Source organism: Triticum aestivum, chromosome 6D, assembly GCF_018294505.1.
Source record: "Triticum aestivum cultivar Chinese Spring chromosome 6D, IWGSC CS RefSeq v2.1, whole genome shotgun sequence".
Classification (NCBI taxonomy): Eukaryota; Viridiplantae; Streptophyta; class Magnoliopsida; order Poales; family Poaceae; genus Triticum; species Triticum aestivum.
In genome coordinates, this window is record NC_057811.1 from 61,354,761 (window position 1) to 61,370,622 (window position 15,862).

Consider the following 15,862-nt stretch of genomic DNA (forward strand, 5'->3'; position numbering starts at 1 on the left):
AATGATAAAGGTATACAGCCCCTGGGGCGGTTGAGCCGCATTGTGGGGCGTGTCCTGGCCATGCCCCCGCCTATGCCCATGGTATTTTTAGTGCGTAATTATGTACGCGCGGCATAGATTTCGTCGCTTGACTGGGACTAGGACGGAGGCCGAATTGCTAGGCGAGCTCTGAATGTGCCAGGCGATCCTGTTGCAGGTTACTCCGGACTTGCTTGAAGGTGTCCGGGGGCTTTATCGCCGAATTGGCGGTTTGCCTTAAAAGGCTGCTTTGTGCTTCTGCTGCGAAGGCCGTAGTGTGCTCCTCCGTGCGGAGCGAGCGTTCTGTGTTTCCATTGACTGCTATAACCCCGCGAGGTCCTGGCATTTTGAGCTTGAGGTATGCATAATGCGGCACCGCATTGAATCTGGCAAATGCGGTTCGTCCGAGCAGTGCGTGATAGCCACTGCGGAACGGGACGATATCGAAGATTAACTCCTCGCTTCGGAAGTTGTCCGGAGATCCGAAGACCACTTCCAGTGTGATTGAGCCCGTGCAACGGGCCTCTACACCTGGGATGACACCTTTAAATGTGGTTTTAGTGGGTTTGATCCTTGAGGGGTCTATACCCATTTTATGCACTGTATCCTGATAAAGCAGGTTCAGGCTGCTGCCGCCGTCCATAAGGACTCGGGTGAGGTGAAATCCGTCAATGATGGGATCAAGGACCAATGCGGCAGAACCGCCATGACGGATACTAGTGGGGTGGTCCATACGATCGAAAGTGATCGGACAAGAAGACCATGGGTTGAACTTTGGGGCGACTGGCTCCATCGCATAGACGTCCCTTAGTGTACGCTTCCGTTCCCTCTTGGGAATATGGGTTGTGTATATCATGTTCACCGTTTTCACTTGGGGAGGGAATTTCCTCTGTCCTCCCGTGTTCGGCGGCCGGGACTCCTCCTCATCGTCGCTGTGCAGCCCCTTTTCCTTGTTTTCGGTATTCAACTTGCTGGCCTGCTTGAACACCCAGCATTCTCTGTTGGTGTGATTGGCTGGCTTATCGGGGGTGCCGTGAATTTGACACAAGCGATCGAGTATGCGGTCCAAATTGGACGGGCCCGGGTTGCTTCTTTTGAACGGCTTCTTCCGCTGACCGGATTTAGGGCCACTGAATCCGGCATTAACTGCCGTGTCTTCGGCGTTGTCACCGTTGTTGCGGCGCTTGTGTCTGTTGCGACATGGTCTACCGTTACTATCTTTGGCATCTTTATTGCCATGACTTCTTGATGTGTTGTTGCTGCGAGCCAGCCAGCTATCCTCGCCCGCGCAAAAGCGGGTCATGAGTGTCGTGAGGGCTGCCATAGACTTCGGCTTCTCCTGGCCGAGGTGTCGGGCGAGCCACTAGTCACAGATGCTATGCTTAAATGCCGCTAAGGCCTCTGCATCCGGACAGTCAACAATTTGGTTTTTCTTAGTTAGGAACCGGGTCCAGAATTTCCTGGCCGATTCCCCTAGCTGCTGAGTTATATGGCTCAAGTCATCAGCATCCGGTGGTCGCACATAAGTGCCCTAGAAGTTGTCAAATAATGCATCTTCCAAATCCTCCCAACTGCCAATGGAGTCTGCTGGCAAGCTATTCAGCTAATGCCGAGCTGGTCCTTTGAGTTTTAGTGGGAGGTACTTGATGGCATGTAGATCATCACCGCGAGCCATGTGGATGTGAAGGAGGAAATCCTCGATCCATACCGCGGGGTCTGTTGTACCATCATATGATTCAATGTTTACGGGTTTAAAACCCTCTGGAAATTCGTGATCCATTAGTTCATCAGTGAAGCATAGGGGGTGTGCGGCGCCTCTGTGCTGGGCTATATCACGACGCAGTTCATACGAGTCTTGTCTGCTGTATTCGGCCCGGTCGGATTTGCTTTTAGTATATCCGGTGTGACGGTCATCGTCTCGCGTTGGGGCGCGCCCCCGTGATCCGTAGATCGATCTTGCATGTTTTGCTTTGTTTTTCAATACATCTCGCAGGTCCCGTGTGTTGCCCCGGGCCTTGGTATTTTTGTTTGAATGGCGGCGGGGGGCGGGCTAGACTTCGGGCTGATATGCCTCTCTGTCTCGGCCACGCGGTGGCCGATCAGCCGCATCATACGCTGGTGATATAGGTTTCAATGCTTCCTCCTCGAGTTGGGATAGCAACCTGCGCTTTGGGTAACTCTTGGTTGGGCACTCGAGTTCGTATTCCTCGGCCGCCAGGACTTCAGTCCATCTATCCGCTAGATCTTGATCAGCTCGAAGCTGTTGTTGCTTTTTCTTCAGGCTGTTTGCTGTGGCTCTAAGCCGGCACTTGAAGCGCTCCTGCTCGACGGGATCCTCAGGCACGATAAATTCTTCGTCGCCGAGGCTCACCTCGTCTTCGGAGAGGGGCATGTAATTTTCATCCTCTGATTCTCCGTTTGCTGCCTATTCCGGGGGGCTAGCTTGTTCATCCTCCCGCTCTAGGTCTGGCTGGAGGGGATTATCGTCGTCTTCGGCACTATCCGGAGCGTTATTGTCTCTTGTGCCGGTATCGCTGCTTTTGCTATGGCGGGACTTAGAGCGGCGCCGCTGACGCCGGTGCTTGGATTGCTTCTTGGAGGTATTATCCTCCGTTGTCTTATCGTCATCCCCTTCTTTGGGGCTGTCCACCATGTATATGTCATATGATGAGGTGGCAGTCCAGCGCCCTGTGGGCGGTGGTTCTTGTTCGTCTCCTGCATCGTCGTCCATGTCGTCGATGTCTTCGGAGCCGAAGTCGAGCATGTCGGTTAAATCGTCGACAGTGGCTACTAAGTGGGTGGTGGGTGGGTAGCGAATTTCTTCGTCGTCTGCATGCCATTCTAGCCGGACATAGTTCGGCCAAGGGTCTCCTGACAAGGAGAGAGACCTCAATGAGTTTAGCACGTCGCCCAGTGGTGAGTGCTGAAAGATATCCGCGGAGGAAAACTCCATGATCGGTGCCCAATCAGATTCGATAGGCACGGACGCGGGCGGTTCGGAGCCCGTGACCGGGGACGAATCCAGATGTCCGGCAACACGGGTCTCGTAAGAGGTAAAGTCAGTATTCGGCTCTATCGCCGCTGAGTGTGCAGCCTCCATGGCGGGGTCCATCCACCCGTCCTCAGACGGCGCGATTTGTTCCGGATTGAGGGCCGAAGTAGTTGCAGGTGTGATCTCCCGAACACTGTCCGATGGCAGAGCTAAGTCATGCTCGTCGTGATTGTGCGGCGCACCTGACATGGGCTCGAATCCGTCGAAGATCAAGTCTCCGCGGATGTCAGCAGTATAGTTCAAGTTTCCAAACCTGACCTGGTGGCCAGGGGCGTAGCTCTCGATCTGCTCCAGATGGCCGAGCGAGTTGGCCCACAGTACGAAGCCGCCGAATACGAAGATCTGTCCGGGGAGGAAAACCTCACCCTAGATCGCATCGTCGCCGATGATCGAAGGAGCCATCTAGCCTTACGGTGACGGCACAGTGGAACTCTCAATGAAAGCACCAATGTCGGTGTCAAAACCGGCGGATCTCGGGTAGGGGGTCCCGAACTGTGCGTCTAAGGCGGATGGTAACAGGAGGCGGGGAACACGATGTTTACCCAGGTTCGGGCCCTCTCGATGGAGGTAATACCCTACTTCCTGCTTGATTGATCTTGATGATATGAGTATTACAAGAGTTGATCTACCACGAGATCGTAGAGGCTAAACCCTAGAAGCTAGCCTATGGTATGATTGTTGTTGTCCTGCGGACTAAACCCTCCGGTTTATATAAACACTGGAGGGAGCTAGGGTTACACAGAGTCGGTTACAAGGGAGGAGATCTACATATCCGTATTGCCAAGCTTGCCTTCCATGCCAAGGGGAGTCCCATCCGGACACGGGACGAAGTCTTCAATCTTGTATCTTCATGGTCCAACAGTCCGGCTGAAGGATATAGTCCGGCTGTCCGAGGACCCCCTAATCCAGGACTCCCTCACCCACCCATTAGTGCCGGTTATAGAACCGACACTAAAGGGCCTTACGAACCGGTGATAATGCCCGGTTCTGCACTAGTGAAGGGTCCACGAAGATGCAACCTTGTCTATCTCACCATGGCCATCACCCACGAAGGACTTGCCTCACTCGGGTAGATCTTCACGAAGTAGGCGATCTCCTTGCCCTTACAAACTTCTTGGTTCAACTCCACAATCTTGTCGGAGACTCCCAAGTGACACATAACCAATCTAGGAGACACCGCTCTCCAAAAGGTAATAGATGGTGTGTTGGTGATGAACTCCTTGCTCTTGTGCTTCAAATGATAGTATCCCCAACACTCAACTCTCTCAGACAGATTTGGCTATGGTGGAAAGATGATTTGAGTGGAAAGCAACTTGGGGAAGGCTAGAGATCGAGATTCTTGTGGTTGGATTGGAATGTCTTGGTCTCAACACATGAGTAGGTGGTTCTCCCTCGGAAAATGAGTAGTGGAAGTGTAGGCACGTTCTGATGGCTCTCTCACAAATGGAGAAGGGGGTGGAGGGGTATATATAGCCTCCACACAAAATCCAACTGTCACACACATTTGACCCAACTTGGTCTGACCGAATAGAAGAACTCGGTGAGACCGATTTAGTTCAAAATGTGCACGTTAGGAATATCGGTGGGACCGTCTGGATCAACTCGGTGGGACCGATGTGCTAGGGCTTAGGGAAAACATCAACTCGGTGGCACCAATTTCATCAACTCGGTTAGACTGAAGTGAAGCAATAAGGAAACAGAGAAAATGTCAAGCAAACTCGGTGGTACCGATTGCACATTTCGGTGAGACTGAAATAGTTACAATAGGCAACAAAGAGTTTGCAAGGCCATCTCGGTGAGACCGAGACCCGTATCGGTGAGACCGAATTGTCTAGGGCTTGTGGTAGTGGATAGGTCAAGTGAACTCGGTGGCGCTGGATAGATCAAATCGGTGGGGCCGAGTTTGACTTTGAGTTTTGGACATATGTGGAAATGAGAAAGTGGCCGAGGGTTTTGGAGCAATATCACTAAGCACTTTGAGCAAGTAGACCATTAAGCAACACCTCATTCCCTTTTAATAGTATTGGCTTTCCTATGGACTCAATGTGATCTTGGATCACTAAAACGAAAATGAAGAGTCTTGAGCTTTTGCCAATCTTTGTCCTTAGCATTTCGAGGGGTCCACATCTCCAGTCCATGCCAATGCAAATCATTGAACTTTATTAAACTTGAATGGATATTAGTTCAATGAGCTATATGTTGTTATGAATTACCAAAACCACCCGAGGATTAGTTGCACTTTCAGCGCACCGCATGCGCGCACTCTAAGATCAGCCACCGCCATCTTCCGTCGTCCCACCTTCAGGAGGGATCATTGCATAGACCTTGTCAGGCCCATCTGTCGTCGACGTCACCACGACACCAGACAACGCCATCAGCTTGCACGTCCATGAAACCGCGTTCAAGGCGAAGACTCCACTCCTCGACGCCGCCGAGACCCGCCGTCTCCAATGTGGTTGATGCAACACCGCTCCACCTATTGGCCCTTCCAGTGAACCTCTGCTCCAAAACAATGCCCTCAGGAGGGACAACGGCACCATAGTCTTTGTCATCATCCGATCCAGGAGACTCAGATCTAGGGTTTCCCCCGGAATAGATGCCCCTTGGCGGAAGAGGGGCATGCCATCTGTACCTGTGAACAAACCCAAACGGTGCCCACCAGCACAAAGCTCTCACGAAGACGCCTTCAGGAAGGACATGCCGCCTTGAGCGCCATGACCGCCCACCGCACTTAGGGTTTTCACCCGAGAAGCACTGAGGTGGGAAGAGGTAGGGCAGACCCGAACGACATCTCCAAGAAGAATATTAGCACCCGCGGGCTTCGTCGTCGTGGTCGTCGTGGCCGGCCGGAACCGATCTAGATCCCCACCTCCCGCTCCGCCCACAAACCGACGACGGGCTAGCTAGCCAGCACGGCCAAGTCCGAATATTTTGCTACCTTCCAATTTTTCAGTGAACGAATTTGGATTTAAATGTAAAGAAGTGTCAAACAAGTCATGCATGCGATCCGCAAAAAAACAAAAGAAAAACAAGTCATGCATGCCAAGTTCATCAGAATTAACTCGATGGCTTGGTGGTATTGACCGGTCTCTACCATTGGATGTCGCATGATCAACTCCCTGTTCAAAATTCATTTGAATAGTTTTCTGAAAACCAGAAATTACTGAGAGTTTACAAATACCTATTCTTCCGGCAACACGGGAAAAAATATTCAGAAACGAGGAGAAAAATTTGGTCATCATAAGCAACTATTACGAGGGCATTAACGTGCTGCTCACTACTTCTGTATGTGTTGTAACAGTCAGGTCTTCCACGTGGTTTCTTTGGATTAAACATGTGTTTCTAGAGTATTTAACAAAAAAACTACCAATATCCTATCAACCGTAGCAAGGAACTATCACTCTACAAAAGTTAGCAAAAACATACCAAAATTTCATAATCCTTGGCAAAATACTACCAAGTGCCGATTTGACTCGTTTAAATTCGTTTATGACAGGGTTGGCCCACACGTCAGGGCTGACGAGGCACCTTAAGTCAACGCTGTCTGTTCGATCGCTGTGTTGATTATTATGACAAATGGGATTCACATGTAAGTATCAATCCTCTTCTTTCTTATCCAAGCATTTTTCTTGAACATTTTCATATGCGTGGTCGACGCTGGCGCAGTGATGGGCGAGCAAGCCACCTGGCCTCCGCCCGGGCAGTCTGGCTAGCCCAAGCGCGGCTCATGCACGAGCAAGCTGCAGCGCGGGCTGGCTGGCTGGCCCGAGCGCTCCTCATGCGCGAGCAAGCCGCCACACCGCGGTGCCAAGCTAGCACACAAAGCAGCTGGATGCATCCAGCAGGTTGTGTGCTAGCTTGGCTAGCTAGCTGCCGCGAGCGCCGCTCCTAGCTTTTGACCTCGCCTTCGGTCGACGGCAGTGGCTGCTTGCCATAGTAGAGGATGACGAGGTGGATGGGCCGAAGGAAGGAGGAGACTTGGGTAATTCTTTTAAGACTGACATGTGAGTCCTACATGTTATAACATCTAACTTGCCGATCAAATATACGGCGTTGAGTTAAGGTGCCACATCAACCCTGATGCGTGGGCCAACCCAATCATAAACGGGTTTAGAGTAACTCCAATGGAGCGACTCATTTCGTCTGCGGCCGTCCGTTTGGGTTCGCGCGGACAAAAAAGTCGGCCCAACGCGCCGACCCAAACGGACGCGCGTCCGCTTTCATCCGCCTGCCGACCCATTCCCGGCCATTTTTTAGCCGGATTTGCGTCGGCGCGGACACGAGACGGACGCGCGCGCGCTCGCCTCTTTCCTCACCGGGCCCGCTGGTTGGTGGCACATTGGATTGGCCGCTCCACATCAAACAGCACACCCTTGCCCGCCTGCTTCGTCGCCGACGCCGCCGGCCATTTTTTCCGATAAAATGGATACATAGATAGTTCTAGCGTACACAGATAAAAGAAAAGACCACTACTCGTCGCTTTCTAACTCCGACTTGGTAATGTCCTCCTCCGACGTTTGAATGTAGGCGTCAGCATGCTGCTCGTCTTCAAAGTCCCAACCCGACGTTTCTCGTAGCTTCAGTTTCAATTGAGCAGCCTGCTTCCGCGAACGCTTGTCCTCCCGATAGGCGGCTCGCTCTGTCCTCCTCGGGTCCCTCTCCAACCTCCTTTGCTTGTAGAACTGGCGCTCGTCGACGATGTCCTGCGGGAAGCGTTCGCGCCACACCACCATGGCTTCCACGTCCATTTCGGCGATGGCGAGGCGACGCTGCCGCCTCCGGTGGACACGACGATCCTCGTCGGTGAAAAGCCGCGAGAGAGGCGCCAGATCCTGCGCCCGCTGGCTCGACACGTCGGGAAAATTCATATCCCGACGAGGCCTCAGGAGGCGCCACGTCGCCGCGTCGTGCGCGCGGGCCGCCTCCTCTGCGGTGTCGAAGGTGCCGAGGATGAGACGTTTCTCGTGAAACCAGATCTCGGAGGAGAAGGCGCCGGAGCGGCGCTCGCGGACTCCGCGAAAATCCGAAGCGCCCGGCCGGCGGATCGACATGGTGGCGCAGAGGCGAGACGAGTGGGCGGCGGACAACGAGCCGGGCAGAGTGTGGAGGGAGCGCCTTCTTATAACGAGCGCCGGCCGCGGCGGGGCGACGGCATGGCCGCTGGCATGATCTAAAGCGCGCACGGTCATGAAATGGGTCGGCCCGTTGGGCGCACTGCCGACCCAAAACTAAAAGAGGGCGGACGGCGGGCGGGCGGGCGGGCGGCCGACCCAAACGGACAAAAAGCGGGAGTCAATTGCAAGAAACCACCACATTTGCGGCTAGGTTTGCAGGAAACCACCAACTCGTTAATCCGTTGCAGAAAACACCGGAAAATTTGTTAAGTCGTTGCAAAAAGCACTGATTGGGTGATTTCGCCCGTTTGATCACTTTCTGACAAGTGGGGCCAGATTGTAAGGAGCTTAACTGGCAAAAAATTAGCACACACACCCCTAGATATTTACAGAAAAGGCAATCAGGCCCCCTCCCACCTCCTGCCGCCCCAGGCCGCCGGCGCCGGCGCGGCCCGTCATGGCCCCTCCGCCCCCGCGCCCCATCATGGCCCCTCCGCCTCCGCCTCCGCTGTCCGCCATCCCGTCGCGGCTCCACCGCATCCGGCCGCCGCCGCTGGCCCCGCCCCGCCCGGCGGCCATCCTGCCGTCGCCGGCCCAGCCGACGCTCTCCCCTCTCCCGGCGCTCCCTTCGGTCTGCATGTCGACGGAGTCCCCCATCTCGGCCTACATGCGCCGGCTCCGCGGGATGCCGTCGCCGATCCTCGTGCCCACATCGCCGCTCGGGTTCGGGTGCCTCCACTCGCCGCGGGCGCCGATGTCTCCCGGCGTGGCCATGCCGGCCACCAGCCCCCGCGTCCGCGACCCGTGACCACACCTCGTCGGCAAGGCCAGTGCGCCGCGATTGTCCACACCGGGGGCCTGATTGCCTTTTCTGTAAATATCTAGGGGTGTGTGTGCTAATTTTTTGCCAGTTAAGCTCCTTACAATCTGGCCCCACTTGTCAGAAAGTGATCAAACGGGCCAAATCACCCAATCAGTGCTTTTTGCAACGACTTAACAAATTTTCCGGTGTTTTCTACAACGGATTAACGAGTTGGTGGTTTTCTGCAAACCTAGCCGCAAATGTGGTGGTTTCTTGCAATTGACTCCAAAAAGCGGACAAAAACACCGTCCGTTTGGGTCGGCCCATTGGAGTTGCTCTTAAATGTGTCTAATCGACATTTGGTAGTTTTTTGCCACGGATTTAGAAATTTCCTGTATGTTCTTGCTATTTTTTTAGAGTGGTGGTTTCTTACTTGGCCTGGTTGAATTTTTTGTTAAATACTCTGTGTTTCTAAGTCTCTTTGCTACTACTAGTTCAGGAAAGTATCTTGGCAGTGAAGGATTGGCTGGGGTGACGGTTGGCTGCATTGACATCATCACATCATCAGTCCATATTACTGACGAAGACACACCCTTCTACATGTGCAACCTTGAAAAAAAAAATTACAAAAAAACATGGATAATCACAATGTTTGATGTATGGATAATCATAATGCGCTATTGCTCATCATTACAACATAGAAAAATAAAATTACATGAGCAATCACTTGTGGTATACCATAATACCAGCAAATTTCGTTTGAAAGGAACGGTCCCTTCTTCCATGACAGTCGCGTGGAGCTTCAAAAGATTATGGATCTCATTATAGACACCTTGAGTGAGTGGTGCTGGCCGGTGCAGTGGCTCTCAAGAGTAAAGACAATGTAGTGGAGACCCCAACATGTTTTCCACTTTGAGTAATCTTTCCTCCCTCGGGATACCCTCTACGTGTTGTACGTACTAATACATGAAAAATAGTGGTTGCTAGATCTTTTCAAAATTTGTTCTTGATCGTAAAAACATATCAAAGTAACAATCTTGATCAAGGACCAAACATGTATCTCATAAAGTCACACTCATTTTTTTCCTTGAGAATACGTAAATTGTGTACTATTGCTTTGTAGAAGAAGAGAGCAAAGTACAAAAGCTTCTACCCAAGTGAGAAGCACGGGACGAGAAAAAGAGGAAGAAAAAGAAAAGAAAACCAAGTAAGCATCCACGCCTACACAAAAACCCTACTGCTCACAAATAACCACGGTCCTTAGTTATACTGCAGGCACACTCTCTAATAACTACAAAGTAACTACAAGAGCAAGCTGCACGGAGTGCCGCTGTAGGCCATGATTGCTGCAACGTAACATGTATCCTAGCTTTACTGTTGTGCTTACGTTGGAGGCGCGTCGGATGAGTAAAGTGAGGGACACATCCTGTATGAAGCATGGTCGTGTGGGTGGCTTGCATACTTGAAAGGGACCCCTTTCTCGTTTTGACATTCCCAATGCCTCTTAAGCCTAAGTATGATGTAGGTTAAAACTCTACTCATGCTTGAGCTAACATTGTATCAGTATAGGAACCTAAATAAAATGGGAAGCCAAGAACGAAGAGAGTTTGGTTATATAGTTTGTTCTTCCATACCAATGGTACTATAGTATGTATATTTATTAATTCACGAACATGTGGTCGAGACTGTAAATCGCTCCAGAAAGTTGTGTCGTATTTATTATATTCAGTTAGACATTTCTCAAAAAAAATGTAGTTCGATAATAAAGTGTGGATCCCAGGTAATAGGTACCCCGTCATCACAGACGCACATCTGCCACGTGATCCCTTCATACGGCCTAGTAGAGGAACAAATGTAAATGGATTGGGAGGTTTCTGTGAGGCTGTAAATAAAAACTCATTGCATGGGACAAACTCGGAAAAACTCACTATGGTTGTGTGCATCATGGTGATGCAAAGGCCAGGGTAATCCTCTTTTTCAAAAATAAAATAAAAAAACTCATTGCATGGGACAAAAGAAGTGCTTATGATTATCGAAAGTGTTTTTCTGAGCTCGTGTTCATGTGAACTTGAGTGAGCAGTAAATTAAAACATGAAAATAAATACAAACAAGTGTCGTTTTGTGATGTAACTTTGCAAGCAATGAAAACTTTTGTCAATGTTTGCTACAAAGAAATTTTGAATTTTTTTTATTGTTCACCCAAGCTCATATGAGCTCCAGCTCAGTTTAACCACGCCCCTATGATTATGTAATATGAAAATTATGAATGCCTACCAAGCGTTTTTTGGTGGCTGTCAGTAGTGGCCAAGTGTACGCATCATATGGCAATCTCGGGCACCCAGAAAAATGTTCGTCTATTCAAAAAGTATTTGCAGATTTAAAAAATTATTCCCAAATTTTGGAAAAGGTTCAATGATTAGAAAAATGTTTATGAATTCAAAAAAATCTTGAATTCAAAAAATGTTTATAATTTGAAAAAAAAATCTCGGATTCCAAATTTTATTTCGAATTTTAAAATAAAAAAGAAAAAAGGAAAGAAAAAACACATAAAAAAGTAAAACCGGTTCAGGGAAGGTTCTAGAACCTTCCCAAAACAGGTGGGGGAAAGGCAGTGTAATCCCTAATATGGATGGCGCATATCTGAGCGAGCGAAACGGGGGGCATTTGGTTCCCATTCCCTAACCTACCCAGGAAATATGAGCCGAGAATCACAAACCACTGTTGAGAGCTATGGATGGCTTCATTTTACTAAAAAAATATTCATATGGAAAATCTTTTCCAACGACACGATGTTGACAGTGCCTTGGCCTAGGATAATTTGACTTACTTATCGTCGACATTGCTTTCGGTGCCCACGTGGGCTTACATTCAGCGACAAAACGAAGCAATGGACCTCTGTGGCCAACTGAAAATAACAGAGAAATAGACAGGAGAAGAGAAAGAGATGCACATCAAACGACTGATGTAGAGTGTGATTTTTCTTCTCTCCTTTCTCTGTCATCATTTGTAGTTGTAGTTGCCTAGTTGGGAGCTATGCCCGTGGCATCCCCAAACCGTTACGTCCACAGCTTATGCCAGGACCATCAGAGTGACAGATAAACTACAGGACAAGTCAAGGCCTCTTGTCTCACTTCATCACTTGTTTGTTTCAGAAATATCAAACCATTGGCGACAAACAGATATTTTGAGAAGAACACAAACGAAAAGCCTGTCTTCATCATTCTGTTCCACCAAGGGGGAATGCATACTAAACTCTATTTTGTCCAACTAAAAGTCCTGAATTCAAAATTCAGCTTTGTAGAAGAGTGAAAATTAGATTAAGCACATTTGCGACATAGAACGACTGAATTTGAGGCCATATTCCGCAAAAATAAGGACTTGAGAAGGGTACAGACATTCATGGGTTCATCTTGCGAAGAATGCGTGGATGATATTGGCATTGCGCATGCATATGCTTAGTGGTATACATAGGGATCATGAACGTGTCTACTACCTAGTATCTACAAAAAATGGCTAAGGAGGCGCCACTAATTAATGGAGCCTACTGCACATGGTATGATAGCTGATAAATGACTGGCATCTCATTATCCTTCCGTCGTATGCAGCCATGCAGGTTGTTTCTGTGGCGAGGTTATCCTCAGCCGCTGCTTATCTTGCACAATCTGCTGTTTATAGTTCTGCCTTTTGTAGCTACTATGGCATGCCTGATTGCTGGATGAGGCGCAGGACATCATCCCTGTAACTGCATCCCCAAACGGCAGCAGAGTTTCTCAAGCTGGGAGCCCTTGAAAAAATTTCAATGCTATAAATCCAGCCTCTCACGATCTTGCATCAGCGGAAGCTTGTGGGAAGAATCTCGAAGGAATGTCTCTTATTCGCATGCCACTTCCCCAGTACGATGCAAGAGTCAAACCAAATATTGCCATGACAACAACAGAACATGCTGCAGGAACTGCCTGGCTGATTCCAAGAAATTGCGTAGCAAGAAGTCCAGCTAGGGTGGAGCTCTGCATTCCAGTACACACTGAAATAGTCCTACAAACAGGCTCTTCTTGCCTACACATAAGTGCAATAAGAAAATTAGCCAAACAGCATCAAGGAACTTCAGAAGCATAGTTTTATGCCAAAAAAAGATTGCGGGCTGTAACAGAAGCCACAAATGATGATGTGATACTAGTTCACCTTTCCAGACACAGGACGAAGGTACCAAATGCTGCAAATAACAGGCCATTTATCACGATGGTAACTAGATTGAATTAAGTTTCAGTTTTGGAAATTAATGGCCATGACAAATGTGAATAGAAAAAATACGCTTTTCTAATAGGTTAGTTTAATGGAATAATTCAGGTAAAATATACAACATGGGGCCAGACGACTTGCCACTGGAATATAAACATAATATGAAATATGATACGTCTAACACATTTCACCATTTTTTACAGCATGAATTTCACCATATTGTTTTCAAAAGGAACTACTTTACTGAAACTATGTGACTAACAAAAAAGTTAAATAACAGAATTTAATTATTTAGTGAAATTGGTCAAGATTTCTCTAGAGGCAAAATTTCATTTCCTGTTAGAAGATAAATATGATCGGCATATAGGACTTCCGCAGACGTAACAGAAAGTAGCATCAAAGAAAAGAGATGACTCAGTTACATCAATATTGCACATAAGATTGAATCGTGCTTTAGCAAAATCATGGGCAAAAAATCAGCTATGCAAAGGAACATTACAAATGAATAAAAATGTAATCACGGCATTTAATGATTACCTCAACTGAGGCAACTTGGAAACCCAGTAACCCACAACAAAGGCCGCAATGTGGAAAGTCACTATGGGGAGAAGTAACATGAATCCCTGTGATGAGAGGAGCATGGTCCTATTTATAGCAAGAGGGCTCCCAATACAGAGTGATGTGCACACCATAGCAACAAATGGCATCACTGGTTGTATGACATTAACCACTGGTTTTGCATAGGTATTCAGAAGGAGACCTAGTGTCACAGGCAGAAGAACCACCTGGAAAAAATATCGGAAATCAGAGTAAAATCAAAGAAATAACTTGTTAATTAGCAAGAAACCACCTGAAACTGGAACAATTCCATTACCTGGAGAATCGATTTCGCCATTGCAATTCCATTAACCGGAACCACTGAACCAATCAACAAACCAGTGAGGATAGGTGTCACAATCACCGAAGATATGGTGGAGTAGGTTGTGAGCAGAATACTCAACGCAACATCTCCTTTCCCCAGGAAGCTGGCATAGCTCGAAAGCTGCGCGCCCGAGACGCAGCATGTAAGCATGAAACCCGCGAAGAAGGCCGATGGCATCCGGAACACCCTTGCGATCAGCACTCCCAGCAGAGGCTTGAGCATGTACTGTGCCATGTATCCAATCGACAGCGGCACTGGCCTGGATTTGGGAACACAACACACGACCAGACAAAGAATGGTTTCACATTTGCTCTATGATCTTGGGTGAAGCAGCAGAAGAGTGAAAAATATACCTCTTGAAGGCCAGAGCGAAGTCGTCGAAGGATAGTTTGATGCCAATGGAGAGCATGATGCCTCCGAGTGCAGGTGCGTACAGCTCCTTGGAGACCCTGCAAAAGGACTTACAATAATCAAATCAATCAATGGCCATGTGCTGCTAGCTGTGCAAAATTCCAAGCCAAGAATCTTCTCGAAGCGTCCAGTGCACGCTTGGCTCACCAGGAGAAAGTGGCAGGGTTGCCGAGGGCGGCGACGGCCGTGGCGACGACGACGAGCGGGAGCAGCGCGGAGACCGCCTCGGAGGGGTCCACGGCCCCCTCCGCGTCCGACGGGGAGGCATCGGCCTCGGCGCTGAAGGAGAGCAGCCAGGCGCTCCCCTCGCGGCGCGGCCAGCCGACGCGGCCGAGCGACGGCGCGGAGCAGAAGGTGGTGGGCGCCGCCGCCCGCCGCCGCCGGAGGAGCGACGCTGGGGAGGCGCACGGCTGCGGCGGGGAAGAGATGAAGCGCAGGGGGCGGAGAGGGCGGTGCGAGTTGGCGTGGCCCAGTGCGTAGCGAGAGGGGAGGTAGGAGGAGGCGGCCGCCACGGCGACCGACATGGCGACGGCGAGAGGCGGTGTGAACCGGATTGGGTGGTCGAGGAGGAGGGGCGTGGGCACCTCGAGAAGATAGAATGGAGGAGGTCCCCGTGTATGTTTGGGCGCGCTCGACCGGACCAGGTGTGCGCTTCCCGGTTTGGCACCTGTCTTTTCAAGGTGGTTTTTTTATTTTTATTTTTGAGGCTAGTCTTTCCAAGGTGGGTTTTTTAGGGGTTCCAAGGTGGTGCTTAGACCTGATCATGCCTTATAGTAAGCCGGGTTTTGGGCCGGGCTTCATAAAGCCCAAAGTGAAAATCTCAGGCCTGAGCACGGACCGAAGCCTGAAAATATGTGTTTCCTCGTGCCTGAGTTTGGCTTGAATGCAATCCCAAAAGCGTGGCATGAATGTTGTTTTTCTGTTAGTGCACGTGTAAGTCTGGTCTGAAGCCCGAAAGCCCCACCAAAAAGTTGAAACATGGAAACACGAACTTGGCCCAAATATTCTTTCGGGCAGCAAAACGAAGCCAGAGCCTCGTGAGGTTCTGGTTTTTCGGGCCGGGCAACCCATGATCAGTTTTAGTGTTGCAGATATTGGTCTCATAAAGGCATCTCCAAAGTCCAAAGTGGGTCATCAAAACGCCCACAAACTTTTGGACTGAAATGGATCCTTTGGACACTTTTAGCCATCCAAGGTGGATCAGCAAATTGGATGGCCTGGACTCTTGAAATCCCATAGCCCGGCCCAAAACCAGGGGAGATCTGGGAGTTCGGGCGCCTGCTATGTCATAGTCTGACATCCAT

The 15,862-nt window shown here is 49.7% G+C and overlaps 1 protein-coding gene and 1 pseudogene across 1 annotated transcript; one reads left to right on the forward strand and one right to left on the reverse strand.

Moving 5' to 3' along the window:
* The first annotated feature begins 8,119 nt into the window (after nucleotides 1-8,119).
* On the forward strand, nucleotides 8,120-8,992 carry LOC123142434 (pollen-specific leucine-rich repeat extensin-like protein 3; annotated as a pseudogene).
* A 3,329-nt stretch (nucleotides 8,993-12,321) lies between these two features.
* On the reverse strand, nucleotides 12,322-15,209 carry LOC123143531 (probable sodium/metabolite cotransporter BASS3, chloroplastic). Its single transcript, XM_044562476.1, has 5 exons — nucleotides 14,706-15,209; nucleotides 14,501-14,596; nucleotides 14,100-14,406; nucleotides 13,763-14,010; nucleotides 12,322-13,042 (listed from the first exon to the last, which is right to left on the reverse strand). The coding sequence occupies exons 1-5, from the start codon at nucleotides 15,080-15,082 to the stop codon at nucleotides 12,805-12,807; spliced, it is 1,266 nt and encodes a 421-aa protein (XP_044418411.1). The 5' UTR covers nucleotides 15,083-15,209; the 3' UTR covers nucleotides 12,322-12,804.
* Between the last annotated feature and the right edge of the window lie 653 nt (nucleotides 15,210-15,862).